Genomic DNA, 19,358 nt, shown 5'->3' with positions numbered 1-19,358 from the left:
GAGCATACCTTTCACTTCTGATTCGCAGGTGGACCTGAAATTTGTCCTAAAAAACGGAACATTTATTGAAAATGAACAAAAGCGTGGTGACTCCGGGACAGTCCTCTGAAAACTGCCTAGGATCACACAAAGTGGGGAATCTTGGATTGATCTCATGTTTTCTGGTTTCACCCTAGGGCCCTCGGCTAAACTACAAACCAAACTTTTTGGCCCCTGGGAAAATGTTTGCGAGCATCCATGTCCTAAAAGCACAGCGAAAGGGATACTTCTAGTAGTAGCTCAGTTCGGAGCGTAGCTGGACTTGTCATGAACCCAGCAGCTGTTCTTCAGTGGGCGGGGTACAGTACAGCGGCCCAATAGAGCAGAGGTCGGAACTTGGAGGACACGGATATGCCTAATTCCCGGAACACCAACTACACAGCACCTGCCACTGCGAAATTAACTTCATGTGAGGTTTTTGTTTTAGTCAACTTCCAGTAGGGAAAATATTTCGAAGGAAGGTTAGGTGGAGTAAAGCTTCCCTTATGATGGTGTTCTCGTCTTGTGTATTGAAACTACATGGTCAGTTAATTATGGCTTGAAGTTGTGTGTTCTCCTTGGCTGAAGATAAGAACTGTAGCTTTTCAAGATGGCCGCCACAGTTGCACTCAATACGTTGAAGCCAGGCTGCTAACAGCACGCACACTCTTTCGAGTCAACGCACTACTCTGTCTGGGTCTCCCTGTCAGCGGGATTCGCCTTTTCAAACACGATCTGTGTTCCGCCTCGGATCCCTGCGTGGGCATGTGCGCACACTTTCTGGCCACCTCGTTGCAGTTACCACAGACCTACGTCTGGTCGTGAGACTCTTGTTCTAGGGCAGTGTTGAGGATCCTTGTTGCAAGCTGATAGGGCTGGTCCTTGGAATTTGCGAGGTAGGCTAAGGTACGTGCAACCTCTCCAGTGTATTTTCTGTTTGCTGATAGCGGCTGAAGTGCGTAAAAAAAAGTCTGGGTACTGCGATCCTGAGTGCAAAGGGGGTGGAGTCAGTGAGTGTGAGGGCGGGATCAAGAACGTGGATGAAAAGAACAAAACATTCTGTAACTATTTTGTTGGCTTTTCACTTTCAACTAGCTTATGTAGGATAAGCACACACCTTAAGTGCAAATTAAACTAATTGATGGGAAACGAAATATTTTACTTTATAAAACTATGTTTAATGGGATCACCTCAAGGGTGAAGTGCTATGATGTCGCAGACTGTGAAAGAAAGTATTGTGAATAACGAAGTCATTGTTTTAAAACTACATTATGCATAGGATAAAATAGGCAGCTGGAGGAGGACTTTTGGCCTAATGGCCAGAGCTGCCTACTGTGGAACTCGGGAACCAGGTTCGAGTCCTGGGGAACTTAAAAAAATTGGTAAAGCCAATAGGTTTCACGCCCGCATTTTTTTTGGCTTCGTCACTGTTTTTTTAATACAAGAGGTTTCGCAAGCTAGTGCAGTTTTACAAACACAATGCTCACAATGAATGCATTAGGTTAATGGGAAAGGACAGGAAACGTGTATTCCTGGCTTTGAGGCTTTCAAATAAAAAACATCTAGTGGCGTTAGACCCGTTAACACCCTAGGACATCGAGCAATACGAAAAGGGAGAGGTGGGGGGCTTACCCGAAAAGGGGATCATGCTGTATTCTCCACAGCCTTCACCCACCCCCAAGAAAGTCGGTTACTCCAGGAGTTTCTCCAATTAGCAGCTCATGAGCTACTGGTAGCCATACATAAGTAACCCTCCTATGTGCAATCCGGCCTTCTACATCAAAAGGTTACACATGAGTGCATTAATATATGTATACCACAATTTAAAAGTATACAGTTGGGATGTAAAAATGTGTGTTATCTGAAATCAAAACTTAATGCTTGACAAAAATGGCTGAATTTCCAAAATATATTTAAAGCTAACAATTTGATGATAAATCATGTGACACTGAGGAGACTTATCACTATTATTATTACCTTGGTGCCAGGGGCAATGCAGTTATGGCTGCCACGTTTTAACCACATAGAGACATTCCACATTGACAACACCTTTTTAGGATGAACATGAGCCTATGACATCTTGTATACTTTAGTATACTTCCTGTGGGCTTAAAGCGATTTCATTTGTTTGTTTCAGTGTCCTTTAAAAATCTGTGCTTGCTATTGGTCAGTCCTGCTTCTTTGTCCCTCGTTTCTTCTCTCAGGGACCAGTGACCAAGTACTGTATGACTACGCTTTGGTTTGTTTTCTGTTGTTTGGCAGACTATTTTTTTTCTTGTTTTTCTGCTCCTCTTACTGTTTGCCTTTGTTCAGCTTAGGTGCCTGTGGTTGCTTGCATTTTAATATTGCATTCGTCCCTCCCACCTTCTCCTATGTCGCTGCATGCCCCTCCCACTCCTTTTTGTGCCTTGTGCTCCCGTCCGGTCCCTCACTTTTTCTGCCACGTTACTTGTTTTATTTTGCAGTACATTGGTTCTAAAGTACAGCGGAAGACATGCCTCCTCATACTTAAAGTTTGTGCTACAATCACTTCAGGCAGGCACGGTATGTGTGCTCCAGCAGCTTGGGTTGTGGCTTTATCATTACCACACAGTGCCGGCAGGGTTATGCGGCCACACAGATCCTTTAGGAATGCTAAATTCCACTGCCTGCGGCTGTAATGTGGGGTGCGGCCATCCACAAACCGCTTTACTCCAGGTTTTCTGGTAACAGATGTATTGATACGATACAGATAAACACCAAGGTGCAGGCAGTCCCACAGCTTCTAACAACAGACCATGGAGTCATCCTCAACACTCCCAGTGACATCCAAACATTAGTCATCAACATGGAAATGGACCACAACACGATCAAACCACAGCTAAGCAATGAACTACCACAGAGAAGGAAATAGAACAGTGCAAGCACCACAATATGAAGACTCCACGACTGAAACACAAGACCACAAGGAAAGGAAGCTACTTGGTTGCTTCCATAGATGTCAGACCAGACCCAGAACTGTAAAGGACCCTTCGGATTCGGCAGAGAGTTACAAAGTGTGGAGTTAAACGCAATAACACCTCCTTCAAGACAGTTGAGAGTGAACATGAAATTCACTCGAGTTAGGTTTCATATTGCAAAATCTACGAATCCCCAGAGGCGAAACCACATGAAAAAAGGTTTACTATTTCCCACATTACATTCGTACGCAACATGAAATGCCAAGAGCACAAGTAATAGCCAAACACTACTCTTTATAAACACAGTGTAGTATTACGCACCACGATCTTGCAGCAATGGGAAACTTGTCCAACAATCAGCCATGGCCCTGCAGATCGCCAAACTGAACAGACTGAAGAAAAAGCCCACCAGGCTGACCTGACACAGGTAGTAATTGTGATTCAATTAATATTGCAGCGGCAAGATACATATTCAAGCACCCATGAAAGAGGCTTTGGGGCGTGGCCATCACACCTGCTTGGTGAGTGCAGCCAGGACTTATACCCAGTCTCACCCGTAAGTATTGCTCTGCTTTTTGCTGTAGCTGTAATCGCTCCCCAGGGGCAGGAGGTGGCGCTTGGACATGTCACTTTGTTTTGTGGCAATACTGCAGCACTCCCAGCATCGCTGGGTTTCCTTCCCTGTTGGTGTTGAGTAGTTGGTATTGAGCATGTGTTTGGTGGTAAAGAAGCGTATTCCAACAGGTCATGAACAAGGATCTTAGCCTGGGTAGTATGCGCTCTGATATAAGTTCATTTTTAGGCACAAATTGAAAGAAGCATTAAGAAGGATATCAGGCCTGGCAGGAACAAAGTGGGAAGAGCGCTGGGGTGTAGAGAAGATAGCTTACAGATGCACTTGCAGGGAGTGGTCGATAACATACAAAACAATAAAAAAAAGTACCTTCAGGGTGTGGAGGCAGTGGAAGGACACTGGCCGCTGGCCTGTGTCCAGAAGCTGTACTTAGTCCAAGCTGCACGCCAGGCATGGACAGCAGCCCAAGAGCAGAAGTGAAAGAGGATGACGTGCTGTCCAATGAGAACCATCTAAATTAGAGCAGTGTTGGAATAAACGAATGGCAAGTTCAGTTAAGTTGGGGGTGGGTTCTAAGCCTCTTTAAGATTTTATTTTAATTTACAAGACTTTGCAAACGCTGTGCTGGCGAAACCTAAAAAATTGACCTGACATGGAGTAATGTAATTCAATCTGGTGCTCATGTAAAGTGCTCCAAAGCCTTAAGACATAGTTTGCACGGTATACAAAAAAGACCAAGAATACAAAAAAATGTGCATAACATTTAGAATTTAGGATATATTATACTACTATGGAATCTGGCTGTGGCTAATGTGTACACTTTTTCACGTATTCTAGAAAATTGGGCAGTGACCTGCGCGATGGGGCACTGGACAGGGCCTCCCCCTCCGCCAGCCTTTCCCTGGCAGGTTTCCCCGCCAGGGAAAGGCTGGAGGATTAGGGATCATTATCCGAGGGGCAGCACCGCTGCCCTGTCGGATAATGATTCCGACCACCGCCAGGCTGCCTGACGGAGGCAGCCTGGCGGTGAGTGAGGGCTGCCAATGGCGGCCCTCAAGGTGTTCTTTATGTGGCGGTGTGGCCCGCCAACATCATAATGACCACCTTTGTGTTAATTTGAGTGCTCAGGACATTCTTTGTACAAGGACCCACCTGAATTTCCACCAACCACCGCGAAGACTAAGCTCCGCCTCCCCATCGCTTACCCACACTCGAAGCATGTACCGAAGCAGAAGTGGAGGATGTACCTTCTCCCACATAGCAGCAGAAACCTGGAGCAGCCCCCCACATATCTCCAGGCCATCGCCCTCATCTGACATTATGTAGAGGCCTCAAGACCTGCTATTCGAAGGAGCAGCTGAGAGCTGCAAGTACCTTGATGCCCTTGAGGGTGATTAGTCGTGTTTCGCAAATCTTGTTTGATTGATTGATGGACTGGGTAGAGTGGTGTAGGGTAGAGTAGTGTAGAGTTTCGTAGACTGGAATGGAATGACTTGGGGTAGAGACAATTGGTATGGAGTATATTGGGGTGGAATAGAGTGGTGTGGAGTGACATAGAGTAGGGTGGCATTGAAAAGTGTAATGTAGAGTGGGATGGAGTAGGGCAGCATAGAGTGGAGTTGAACAGAGTGCAGTAGAGTGGGATTGTTTGGAGTGGTGTAAAGAAGAGTGAACTGCCATAGCGTGCTGTTGAGTGGCATTGTTTGGAGTGAAGTAGAGTCGAGTGGTGTAGGGGGGAGTAGAGTAGAGTGGCATTGTGTGGAGTGGCGTAGGGTGGAGTGGATTGATCTGGGAAAATAATTCAATGTGCATCACAGTTTGGCTGTAACCGTACATCTTATTAAATTCCACACGTGGATTCTGTGATTTTATGTGTCCATAGTGACAACAAGCTTTATCATTTGGTTGAAAATTGGAATAAATCTCCTTATCTGATGACCTACGGATCAACTGTGATGGCTGTTGAATTCTTTTCCCAGGTCAATAGTTTTAATATTTTATAGAGTTACATGCCGGTTGGGTACCGGCTTCTGGGATGTGCCTATTCTGTACCTGAATCTCTTTACATCAGTGGTTCCCAACCTTTTTGACTTCTGTGGACCCCCACTTTATCATTACTGGAAATCGGGGACCTCCAATGAATCATTATTGGAATACAGGGGCCCCCAAATGAATCATTACTGAAAGCTGGGGACCTAATCTGATAGTGTTATTTAATTTTTGAAGGAGTCGCGGACCCCCTGAGGAGGCTTTGCGGACCCCCAGGGGTCCCCGGACCACAGGTTGGGAACCACTGCTTTACATAATTAAGAAGCCGTCTGTCTGTGTTAAAGTAGGAAAGTACATTGCACACCAGGGAATAATACTGAACCCCTTATAACATAAAAAAGTAGTGTGTTGCAAAAAGATGAGGAAGAACACGTACTTGGTCTGTGCCTCAGGGTGGAGAAAGAAAAAGGAAGGTTGGGAAGTCAACTGGAGCCAAGTAATACAAATATTTCAAATGAGAGTGATAATGAAAACAACTAATGGTATAATGTTGGCGGGTTGTAAATGTATTGCATTATAAACAATACGTCTTGCAGCACAGTGCATGGGCCTTGTGGGTGAGACCTAAAAAGTACATCAGCTGAGGACCAGCACTTTAATGTTGGCTGTTAATGCTAGCCACAAATGAAGAATGTCACAGGACCATGGTGCTTTCTTTGTGGTTTCAAGTTGACAGTGGGACGTATCTGCAAAATGTAGCTTTTGTCTGTCTGTAGATGTAGTGTCACTGGTTTGTGGGCATTTAAGTTGTAATGGCAGACAGTGGAAGACTGTGGAAAACACCATATCGGGCTTGATTTATGCATAACATATTTGCTCTGTTTCTTTCAGTTGGATCCCATTTTTTTCTTTCCAGTACTGAAATAGTGAGGAGATGGAGTTGGCATTACCCAGAATGCTAGGTTGGGCTGTGCTTGAAAATAGCTCGAAGCTCCACAAGGAAAGGACTTTGACGAGACAGTCTTGTCACCTCACTCGTCACACTACATTAACTATAACTCACCACTCTACCATGCAGGGTGTTAGACCTGGTATTCTTGGCGTGGTTTCCCCTAACTTTTTGCCTTCTAGCCTCCTGTTCTTCTGACTTCACTTTTGCTGGCTTTAGGATTATGTGCACTTTACCACTGCTGACCAGTGCTAAAGTGCAGGTGCTCTGTACTCTCAAACATGGTAACATTGGTCTATCCCAGTTGGCATATTTAGTTTTCTTGTAAGTCCCTAGTAAAGCGAACTAGATGTGCCCAGGGACACTAGATGTGTAGTGGACTTGCAGCACTGATTGTGCCACCCACTACAGTAGCTCCTTAAACGTCTTTAAACGTGGTCTCAGCCATGCCACTGCAGAACCTGTGCGTGCAGTCTTAAACTGCTATTACAACCTGGCAAGTGCAGACACTTGCTAGGCACAAGCCTTCCTCTTTATTACATATGCCTCCCCTAAGGGAGGCCCTAGTTAGCCTCAAGGCCTTGGGGCAGTGTATTTCAAAAGTTAGACACGTACTTTTAAGTTTAACATGTCCTCATAGTGAAAAACTGCTACATTTGTTTTTCACTACTGCAAGGCCTATCCCTCCCATAGATTAATGTTGGTGTTACCTTGAATCATTCTTTAAGTGTAGACATTTAGAATTTGGTGTGTCTAGATTCACAATTTAATATCACAACTTATGGTGAAGTCGAATTAAAATTGTAAGTCTGAAAATGCCACTTTTAGAAAGTTGGCATTTTCTTACTTTAACTTTTCTGCACCTCTGTCTGTTCCTCAATACACACCTGGGGTGGATGACAGCTGGGCTTTGTGCATTCCCTCTAGACAGTCACACACAAAGAGAGCTGGGGTGTGACATTTGCATTCTGATGGCCTATCATCAGGCTGAAGGATCTTCCTGGGCTTGATGGGTGTGAGGGGCCGGCACTTACACCTGAGTAGAGCTGTCCCTCCCTCCCCCCCACAAAGGGCTGCATAACCCCTGCACAGTGTCTGGAGCCAGGGAAGGAAAGGCAGGGACCCTGTGCACTTCAAAGGCCTCTCTTAGAAGTCTCCCTCACTTTAAAGGCTCAATTGAATATAAGTACAGGAACCCAAACCCCACCAAAGGAGAACTTTGCTGGAACCAAGGACATTCTTCCTGGAATAAGACTGCTGTGCTACAGGAGGGACTGCCACCACTTTGCTAACTGCTTTGTTGTGTTGGCCTGCTGATTGATGTGCTGTAGGAGGAACTGGCACTTTGCTACCTACATTGTTGTGTTGACCTGCTGCTTCTTTCCTGGGAGTGAGAGGGACTAAATCTGCTCTCGACATCCTTCAGCCCAAGTTTCTGCTAGGGCTTGCTGTTCTCCTGCATTCTCAGGGACATCAAAGACTGCCTGCAACTCTCCTGGTGCTGCTGGATCCTGAAATCTGTGAGTCCTACCCTTCCCTGAGGTGCCCCCTCCAGTTCTGGGCCCCAGAAGTGGGTTTTATAGATACTTCTGCTAAAAACCAACACATCATCACCACTGCCCCGGTTTGAACAGACGCATCACCCTCTGATGCTGACGCAGAGGGTGTTTGACGACCACGAATTCACTACCTGCAAGGCCCAATGATGACACTCTGTGCGGCTTGACGACGCATTGCATTCACCTCCGTGGTGCTCGACGACAACGCAGGAACTCGACTGTGTGGCAAATATTGCTGCAACGCCTTCGCATTTGCTCCTCAAAGTCGACACTTGCTCCAGCCAAGGTACTTTTTCAGCAGACCCTGCGTGGATTCTGTAGCCAGCCTACCCTCCACTGAGGTCAGTCTGAACTTCGGATTTGCACCGGTCCCTCGCAACCTTAAGTAACCTTTTGAGTGCCAGTGACTTCTAAGCACTATTTTTAGTTTACTCTTTGTAAATTCATATCTCGATGTCTACTGATTGGATTTTTGTTGTTTTAGTCTTGTTTTACTCAGATAAATATTCTCTGTTTTTTGTAAAACTGGCGTGGAGTCTTTTTGCGGTATTTTCACTGTGTTATTGTAATCTAAATGTTGCACAAATACATAACACATTTTATCTTAAGTTAAACCTGACTTCCCTGTGCCAAGCTACCAGAGGGTGAGCACAGGTTACTTTAGGTTATGTACCTGACTTGCTCTGACTAGGATTGTGGTCCCTACTTGGACAGGGTGCATATCCCTGCCAAGCAGAGACACAATTTCTAACACACTGGGTATACCTTTGCCCATTTTATGACTTGTAGCATATAAAATGACAGCATTCATAGCAACACCTATGATAAATTAAAGGACATCATTTCTGAGAAAAAACACACACACACTTTTTAAAAAAGTGCTACCATTTGACTAGTTTGGAAAAAGGGGGGGGGTTGAGAACATGTTTTCCCCATTTATTTTTCTGTATGCACTTTAGACTCATTGACAGCCCAAAACCTCTAAACAAATCTACACTAAATTTGCCAGAAAGCTAGTGTCGAGCACTAACTGTTCGTTCCACAGACACACAATGCAGACCCAAGTTGCTTGTTCCCAACTCCACCTAGACATTGCGGGCCTCCCACTTACTTGATGGCATGGTAACGTTATGGGGGAAACGGGATTGATGAGAGAGAGAGATAGAAACACGGACGTCGCCTGGCAGGATTAGGATGACTAGCGGTGGTCTACAAAGAGCAGCTATCTCCTATGATGAATTAAACATTTAGTCAAGTAACACTTTTCATGTAATCGATATACTAAAACTACTCTTTGCCAATTCCCACAAACTAGGTGTACCTGTCAGGGTCCCCTTTCCTGCTATTGATGGCTCTCCTCTCTCTCTAGGGATCTTCAAGAAACAGTATGGAACCTGCAACCAGATAACATGTTCAGCCTTCTATACTATCTACATGTATTCCCACCTTGTTCCCAAGTCAATGTGGCCCCAGTGGAAGACCTATCTAGAGGGTTCCAGAAATTCAGTGTGCGTCTTGCTCGTTGGGTCTTGATGAGACTTTCTAAAACACAGTCACACTGCCAATCATAGACATATAACAGGCAATAAAGAATGAAAATCAATTCTTAAGTATTTAGATTTCTCAGATATTCAGGGATTAATCAGTGCAGCTTGTTAGTATTGGAAAGAACACAGTTCAGTGGTTTAAACACACTGAGAGCATAGGGTTAATATACTAAAGCTCACTTTCATATGTAATTGGTGTCATCACTGTTACAGTGACAATTGAACATGGAAATAACAGAACTTTAATTCACGTTTTAAAACTAGTGTATGCCAAGCACAGAGTGTTCTTTATCATAGGCAATTATTGGTATCACAAAAAGGCTATATAAAACTTAACTATAACAAACATGTTCATCTTTAAAATAACAATTGGCCAACATGCGCTCAAATCTGTACTGTCATTGCAAGCTAACAACAATGAGCGTTATTATTCAGCAGACAGCAAGTATTAAAGTAACCAAGGACACTAATAACATGCCCTTCTAATGAGCACTGCCTGTCTGAACATCCAGCATTCAACTATCAGAAGTAACCAGTAAGAAGCTTTTCAAGTGTGTGCAAGGTGTTACCGCCTTTTATGACGCTGATCACTTGATCTCTTCTTTTCTTGGATTGGCAGTCGCGATGCTGTGCTGTGGAATACACAATCTATGAATAAGCACGGAGGAGCAGAGAATCCTACTCTGCATGTGAAGACCTCTGACAGCAAGCAATCACCTCAAGACTGGTATGGCTTTAAATACCTGCTGCACCTGGCCACACCCAGTCTGAGTCATAATGCTGCTGTACCTGATCACACCCAGTCTGAGTCATGAGGATGCCTCAAGCTCAGGCAACAAGTTGACACGTGCCCCAGATTCCTACATTAGTTCTAAAGCAAGCATTGGCTCAAGTAAACATTTCTCAAAGGCAGTAACAATTATTGTCCCATGCAAGTGCAGGTGATTTGCTTAGGGGCACACTTTACTAAAAAACGGATGTGGGTTCTAGAGCATATTCAGATTTGCAGGCCCGATGGCCAGACCTTGATCCAGCCAGAAAAAGTGTTTTGTGTATGTGATTTGGTGTAAATCTGTTTAGTGGCTTTTGAGCCATTAATGCTAAAAAATGCTGTATATTTCACGCTGCGGAGGATCCGCAGATCTCTTGGAGACCAGGCCCTGTGGCCAACCCTGCTGCACACGGCCAAAGGCTGCCTGCAGTGGGGGTTGGACGCAGGGCTTGGCCGCAAGCCAGGTCCTGTGGCCAACCCCTCCACCGAGCACACAGGAAAAGGTTCTTTACTTATTGTAACAAAAGGTTACTTGACGTTAAAAAAAAACAAACTAGAAATTAACTGAAAAAACTGAAGCTTAACGTTACAGTTAGGTGGGAATTTCAGTGACACCATAACATTTTAAACGTGAAAAAACCACAGAAATTCACCAGTTATAGTCAGTTCTGGTAACTGTAATTTGTGCTCTGAAGTAACTATAACTGCTAAGCTCTACACATATTACATCACCCATTAAATCTAAGATATTATTAATAATATCACTGCAGCGTTTGCAATGAAATTATTGATGAGAAAATCAGGCATGGTGATGGCATGAGCTATAGTTCCCTTAGGACCTTAAACTATATTAGTGTTCTAAACTCTAAAGTTATAGTTCTAACTTACATTTCTAATTTACGCATCACCAGGTATAACTTACGTTTATAATTTATGCACCACATTCAATTTACTATACGCCATGCACCGCCATAAGCAGTCTTGTCGCATCACTCACCAAACAAAATTTAACGATAACTCACTCCTTCTCCGTGCATTAGTTAAAACATTGCATATTATGTGACTTATAGCATGTGAAATCATAGCAGTCATAATAACTCTTATTACATCTCAAATTACATCATTTTGGAGAACACAGTTCATGGTATAGCGGTGAGTTATAGTTAATGTAGTGTAGTTGGTGGTGGGGCAAGACTGTGTACAGAAGTGAGCAATATATGTAATATATTGAAGGTGGTGCATAAATTATAAATGTAAGTTAGTGATGCTTAAATTAGATATTTAATTAATAACTACAACTTTAGAATGTCTAAAGTTTATATATTTTCAGCTGGGTTTGTATAGAAAGAATAAATAAAGTTTTCCTAACTAAAACTTAGCTTTAACCTTTGTTTTTTCATTAAACATATATATATTTACCTTAAGTATAATAACTTTGCAAGGTAAAGGCATACAACCAACTAAAGTTGCATAGAGACATGAGGCAGTTATGACCATTGAGCTGTTTACTGCAGGTTCCATCCCCAGCAGCCTACGACATGTACTATTTTATATAGGGTTCCCAATAATCCAGTTCATGTGGTGATTATTAAGAAGAAAACTGGTGTTTGAAAAAAAACGATATATGGTCTCCCTTACATGATGGTCCAGAGCCAATTGGGAATTAAACATTTTTATTATGTTTTCGTAAAATAAAAGCACGTGCATGATTGAGTACGTTGGGGGAAAAAGCTAGCATTATGAAAACAAAACAATATGCATTTATATAATTGTATTAAATACAGAAGGGCAACGTTTGCAGCTTCATTGCCAAACAATAAATTAAAGTTACTGGCTTATCCAACTTATGCTGAAGTGTTGTGCATAGTGGAAAGCACATCCCAAAAAGCCAAAGAAATGCTTGCTAATAGTACATATGCTTTCCACAGAAAACAAAATGATAGGTAGATTCCCCAAAGAAATAAAAACGTGTATGCATGTGCTTTCTTTAGTATTAGAGGAACACATTTCATTACCAGCAGACATTTGGACAATTTATTTATTTTACTGTCTGTCCAGACCCTCGACAAGCAGCAAATAGGCCAAAGATGTTTGTTGGCATTGGGGGTGGGAGGAACTTGTGGAGTTTTACTCTGAAAAATTCTGCGGTGTTACATAAAAACTCTGTGTGATTCTGTAGAGTTCTGCCCACCCCAACTTACAGCAGACAAGCTGCCTTATCACATCGATTAACCTCCTGGGCACCCACTCCCCGTGCCTATAAACAATCCTCATTTAAATCCCAAGTGCGCTACAGACATCTCTGAACAGTACTGAGGCGCAAACCGTTGGCTAATCTGAATTTGAACCCCCATGTGCATTTTCCAAATTGCTCACAGCACAGTTTCAGAGCCTTATTATGGGTAGAAACTGCTGATTCTCTCCGTATTCCTCCAGGGGAAAAGCTGTTGTAGAGCTTGCAACAAAAACTCTCGTACATCCAATGATGGTTAAGGTTGTTGGCTGCTGTCTGAAAGGTTTGTTTAGGAACGGGAGATGGATTTTTGTGAAGCAATATAAAAACGAATCAGACAGAGGTTGATTTTTGTTGAGACCAGGTAGGAAATGCTTTGTTTTTAGAGACATGAGGATGTGTCTGTGCGCTATCTGACCAATGTTTGTAGTATCAGCTACCAACTGAAATGGCTTTAAATTTTTTTCACCCTCTCTACGAGCTGGACCGAGCTACAATCTTAAGCATGGGTAATAAGCTCTAAACTCAACTCCTGTAACTCACTAATGCTACCAACAAATTAGGTGTCAAGATGAATGACTTGCAGATTGTGAAACACCATTAAACTAGTTTGGACAGAAAAAACAGTTGCATCCTAGATGGCACAGAAGTACAGACCTAATACATTACATGTGTAGGACTATGCCAGTAGCGAATCTCTTCTCAGCCTCCAGAATCTTGCTTGAATCAAATGTAAGGAAGGGCATATTCTTACACTCACAAGATGTAATGATGCCGGCTGTCATTAAATCGCCCCGGTTGAGGAGCAAGACAGATTAAACAAAGTCAGCAGTACGAAAGTACATGTATTTAAGAATGATGAGACAAACAGGAAATTGAAATTGCAGTATTGTGGCAGATGATGGGGAAAAAATAATCCTAGTTGGCCATAAAATGGCAGAAGGCGAAGTGTTAGAAGATAAGCCTATGGCCCTACACACCTTGGACTCAATACACAATATCAAATTAGATTGACTAAACACATGCCATATTAACCGGGACTCCAAACATTGCGGAAGTAAACCAAACATTTTATTAATCTCTGGGATGTTGCAGGAATGCCCTATAAAATGGGTAACAGTGACGTCCTAAACTACCTAAAAACGTATGACGTAACAATACTTAAAAAAATGTGGACCTCAACTCCTTGGGTTATCCCTGGTTATATTAACCATTCGAAATTGTCACAAGAGCTGGAGAAAACAAGAAACTGTGGTGGACTGAAGTATCACACAGATCTGACATGCATTTCTTCCAAAGCATGGGATGATATCCTTGAAAATCTACAAGTTGTCGATATCCAACTCCTAAACAGTTCCTGCCTAAGAATAATAAATATCTATGCCCAACAAAAAAAGATGCTAGGCATCACACACCTCCTAATTGGCATCAAGGAAACACTGCATCTCCCTTGCCAGTCCAAAGTTTACACAGTAATCTGGGGTGGCTTCAGTTGCAAGATGGGAGAAGGGGGGAATGATGATGAATCAATATTAGAACATTGGAATGCTGGGGGCTCCATTGAAAACAATGGAGTGCTGCGGGCTTTTACTGGCCGGTAAAAGCCTCAGGCGCCAACATTCCAATGTTCGCTTTGTTCACAGCAACAGCTGTGAACAAAACCTCACGGAGCCCGAGAGGATTTTAATCCCCTCGGACTCCGTGAATTATTTTTTTTTTAATAGAACATTCTGCCCTGAGTGGCAGAATGTTCTAATAGCCTTAGAACCCGTCGTAGCGGGCTCTACTGGCTATTAAAGTCCCTCTCCCTTGTTAAATGCCCTCGCCTTCCGCTCGGGCATTTAACACGGGGAGCGGGCCTTTAATAGCCGGTAGAGCCTGCTACGGCGGGTTCTAAGGCTATAATAGAACTGAAAACAGCATGTGGCCTCCTGTCAGTTAGACACACATTCCCAGATACGTCAAAGTTTGTCAGAGGCAAACGTTAGGCCCTTTATTTTTGTAAATTTAATGCCCTATTTGGGCCAGAGATTCGTGTGAAAATGAAGATTTTAACATGCCTGTATACAATCCTCGTAGAGCACAATCTGTGATTGATTATATTTGATCAATCTGAAGGTGCAATGTAAACTGGAAAGTGATCATTATCCTGTACTCCTGGAATTAAGAAACAAAATATCCTCAGAATCAAGGGAAATGTAAGATGTAAACAACACATGGGATCTTAGGGGGTCATATCACAATATGATGGAACCCAAAATTAGAATTTAGCATAGAAGTTTGGGCATTAAAATCATCAACAGTCTTATATGAAATGAATACTGAAGGACTTGGCAATATAGCCACGTTATCCGTCTATGTTCTTTTGTTGAAATTATTGACCCCAGTTGTGTCAAGTACTTGCACGTTCAAAAAACCTCAGACAACAAAAAATGTTGGCAAAGAGTGGGTAGTTTGATGAAGAATGCATAGTAGTGAAACTAGTATTGCAAATAGTGCTTTGCAGTGAGTCCTTCAGATAGGTAATAAGGACTGCAAGATCAAGATTTAAATCCCTAATAAAGAAAAAGAAAATAGATTTATCAAATTGAAAGTGGCAGAAGCTAAACAAAAGCTGCCCTCAAGAAGGATACACATACATTTTATCGTTTTTTCCAATTTTATTAACAAAATCTTCCACAGGAAAGTTGGAAGTCTAAATCTCGTATGGAGCAGAGCTGTGGGGGATGCTTCTAGTGGAAATGTTGGAAATCATGGCTCAAGATGCCCTCAAGCTTTCCTACAGTTGCCCTGGAACTGGACATTGGCCATTCTCCCATTAAGAGCAGTTATCAGATGGCTCTTATTAAGTATGGACTGAAAAGACTATAATTATGAGATACAAATTTAGTTGCCAAAGCGTGGAAAGAACACTTTTCTATGCATGCAAACACACACAATTCAATGGGATAATGAAATCAAGAGATTGGGCTTGTTCTCTGTCTCCGAATATGAATGGCTGACATGCAAGAGGACAAATGTCATTATTAACAAACAGTTTCTTAGCCTATAGCCTAAAGCGAAACCAAAAAATAGGCGCTTTAGGAATCCCCAGGTGCCACCCTGGTTTGTTCAGTCCATTGCATAATGCTGAACAATAGCTTGTCCTGCTAGTGAGTTAGAGAGAAAGAAGGCTTTTTGCTTTGGCAAGGGGATGGTGGCCTACTATTGAATGCCACCAAGAATAGACGAAATCTTGCAATTTTAGATACATGGCTAAAGAGAGGATGTGGAACATTTTATGCTGTCACACAAGTTTTCTAAAAAGATCCGGTCTAATTCAGTAGCTTAGATTCTACACAAATATTTTACTTGTTAAGTGACCTTGAAGCAATACAACGAAAGCAACTGCCTTAATTTTGAGGAAAAGTTGGAATATCTGCACAAAAATCAGGGATGCTCAGTAAGCCCAATAGGACTTAGGTGTTTGTGTATGTGTTTTGGGTAGTACTTTTATGAAATCTCAGGACTTTTAACATGAATGTCTCTTTTTAATGTATTTTTTAATGTATCCTTTTTAATATATCTTATGTGATAGTTTGTGATTTTAGTGCCATTGTTTTTAAATCTTTAATGTATTTATATATTTCAAATGTTTGTATGAAAGGATGCCAATTTTTTCACACTGTGGGCCAAAAGCACCTTAATACATTCTAAATGCGAAATTCACTAGTACTAGGCTCAAGCAAAGGCAATATTTAAACATCAAATGTTCCAGAATTCACAGTGACAAAAATTAATGAACTGGAATATTCCTCCAAATCTTAATAGACCATGTTTGCTTTCAGTCCAAACAAATGTAATGTCTAAGAAATTAATAATTGCTTCCAAAAGTATTTTTGGTAACTTGCTAGACTATTTAAGGAAAACAGTCTATTTGTATATAGCAGATAGATTATTTAGACCCTGATTATGCATAATGAGAAGTTGTGGGTGGTCTGGAATTTCCATTAACCGTTGGAATCTCTACACATAATTCTTGCTATATAAGTTAAATAACTCTGAATGGATAAAAAGTGTGCTGATCTTGGATTACCTGAGTGGAATTCCATACAGAGGAACTTGGCGGACAGGTTACTCGGACACAACAGTGACTGATGTCCAGTCCCCTGAAATCGAAATCCCATCAGATATAATGGAATTTAGATATTGGGCAATGGGTCATCTGTTACTGTAGTGAAATAGTAACCCGTCTGCCATGTTCTAAATTAGGCCCAGAATTCCCAATGGCAGGGGGTTTAACACACATTCACAATCTGCTCTGAGCAAGTGGTAAATGCTTACAAGGCCTTTTGGGCTGGTGGAAAAAGGTGGGGGGATGTTACATAGTTGGGGAGAGGGGGTGCACTACATGTTTTCCTGCGTCCATGAAGAGAGTCAAATAGGGGCCGGGAACCACCCCTTTCTGCAATGCAGCCATTTCCCAATGCAATTTTGCCAGCTTGATTTTATGTCTAGTAAAACTGATCAGGTGTTCACATTCCAGGAAATCTCGACACGGGAACACTGGACCACTGATAATTGTACAGAGTGAATTCCACACAGTAATTTGACTTTACACAAGTTGTAATCAATGGTTCCAGAGGTAAAAGCAGCAAGGGTTGCTCCTTTCCTTGCATTCAGTGTGGAATAAATAACCTGCAGCAGGGAATGTTATTTGTTGAGTTGTGCATACCTTTTGAAAAATAAATAACGCATTCCTTTCCTGTAATCAACCGGTTGGCCACATAACTTTTTCTGTTCTCCTTGCACCACTCTAATGCTTAGCTGGTTTTAGCACCTAAAAAACTCTATAAAGAAGAAAGAGGAGTTGATGATTTGTGAATGGGGCACAAAAGGGCCACAAGTGACTAGCACTTGAAAGCAAAAGGAAGACTATTGTCATGTGGTATTCTTTAAAGAATTAGCATTACTAGTCAGTTGAGTTATTTCTGGGCGTTCACAGAATTGCCAAGGTAGTTTAGAAAAGGGAATGTGGTTTTTCTGTGCATCATTGTACAGAAACAGTACAAGTGACATGTCTAGGACAGCATACATAGTCTGAGTAACATCTTCCGAGGCAAAACAAACTGAAAGCATTGCACATACCATGCATATAAATAAGTGGCTAAGGTCTTATTGTACTGTTTCTGTGTGTGCCAGCTGTTTGAGTACACCTTGAAGGAATCCAGTTTGAGGACTTCTTGAAAGGTGTGGCATCAATTAATACAGTCCTTTATCCTCCTCTTCACAGGCATGGGCATACTTGCTTAATTTCTCAAAAACACGTTGGAGATTAAACTAGACATGGCAAATAAAAAGAAACCATTTGCAAAGAAAATCACACAGTAAGTATAAGTAGTTCATAATAACGTATATTTTTTATAAAGAAAAACTGCAAAGGATAGATTTGCAAATCTTTCTTAACCACCTTTTATGATTACAAATTGTTTACTGGCTGCATGTTTTCTGTTCTCCTAAAGGTAGGCAAACATTAGGGGCTGAGGACAGAATTGGTGGGAGGAGAAGCCTACCTAAACACTAGTAAGAAGATGAGCAACATAACGATTAGGGTGGAATTGTAGTGCACACCCTGAGGCAGACGATTGTTGTAAAAGGTAGTGCAGTAGGATGCAGAAAGAACACTTTTCAACTTGTGTCATGTGAGATATCCTGTCTGCTACCAACTATCTCAGATGATGTACAGGTGCACTTTTACTTTTTATTGATTTTTGAAGGTTATCAAAGGAATTGCATCTCAACAAGGATAACCTTAACTTGCCTCTCATTCTGAAGTTAGACCTTCTGAAAACCTTCGACCCACAGAAACAGGTCTTCCAATCTTTACTGCATCCTTCAAATTCTTTAAAGTTACCTTAGATTCCTTTAGGTCATACTTAAGCCGAAAAGATACAATGCTGTGAACTTTGGTTAATAAACATAGCTACGTTAGTTTTAGTAAGGTAGTTGAAAGCACTACCCATGTTTTTAAGCACTATCATGTTTTTCTAAAGCAATCTCTTTGTTGATTTTCTGTATGCAATCTTATCCATTACTGATATGGTCCAGAACCTATATAGCATTTGAGGGCGTCCTCTTTCTTTAATTTACCTATAATCCCCATTTGTCTTACGCCTTTACCCCAGTCCAGTTGTCACTGGATCTGCTACTCTGTGGTATCCCAGGATTTCTCTGATTTTGCTAAGAATGAAGTTTGTAACATGGGCAGATTCCTTTCTCTCTCACAACGCCTCAGCAACAGCAAACCATGAAGTTCCAGGGAACATTTTTCGATCGAGTGATAGCAATTAAACTTTACAACATATTGTGTTTGTTTATAGTGTACAGATTTGTAGTCCTGTTCTGTGTGTCTTCATAGTTTTTCCACCTACTCCAAAATGGGTACTTTTCCTAACCCTAAAACTCACTCTTCCTCGTAGCAAACCTTCTCTGTCTGTCTCTGGAGAATAATCATGTTGCGTGTCAAAATGAGTTGTTTAAGTTTTGTGCATAAAATCATATATTTTGCAAAGAGATTTAGATCCATTATTGGTTTCACGTTGTTTATTGGGAAGCCAAGGTGTACATAGTTCACAACCACTGAGCCCAAATGTTCTGTTCCTATGAGAAATGTCCAGCTTTTTTTGTCGAATGAGTTTTCAAAACCGAGAGCTGTCAGGATTTCTTGTACAGTTTTTTTGTTAACCTTTTCTTGTAAATGGACTACCTGTACAATATTATATTTTTGTCTTAATTTTAT

General features: G+C 41.9%; 1 protein-coding gene across 3 annotated transcripts in view; it reads left to right on the top strand.

The window, feature by feature from the left end:
* Positions 1-420: 420 nt before the first annotated feature.
* The window catches only part of CENPU (centromere protein U), a 427,790-nt gene continuing 408,852 nt past the window's right edge, over positions 421-19,358 (top strand). The window contains exons 1-2 of one of the 3 annotated variants that reach the window (XM_069199521.1): positions 421-914; positions 17,853-17,946. In XM_069199521.1, coding sequence (XP_069055622.1) covers positions 17,906-17,946 — 41 coding nt within the window. In that variant the 5' untranslated portion in view covers positions 421-914; positions 17,853-17,905. Of the gene's footprint in view, positions 925-17,852; positions 17,947-19,358 lie in introns of all 3 variants that reach the window. The other 2 variants (XM_069199511.1, XM_069199530.1) reach the window with 2 other exon arrangements.

Source organism: Pleurodeles waltl, chromosome 1_2, assembly GCF_031143425.1.
Source record: "Pleurodeles waltl isolate 20211129_DDA chromosome 1_2, aPleWal1.hap1.20221129, whole genome shotgun sequence".
Classification (NCBI taxonomy): domain Eukaryota; kingdom Metazoa; phylum Chordata; class Amphibia; order Caudata; family Salamandridae; genus Pleurodeles; species Pleurodeles waltl.
Note: the sequence above shows the minus strand (reverse complement) of the source record. Positions and strands in the feature narration are given on the sequence as shown.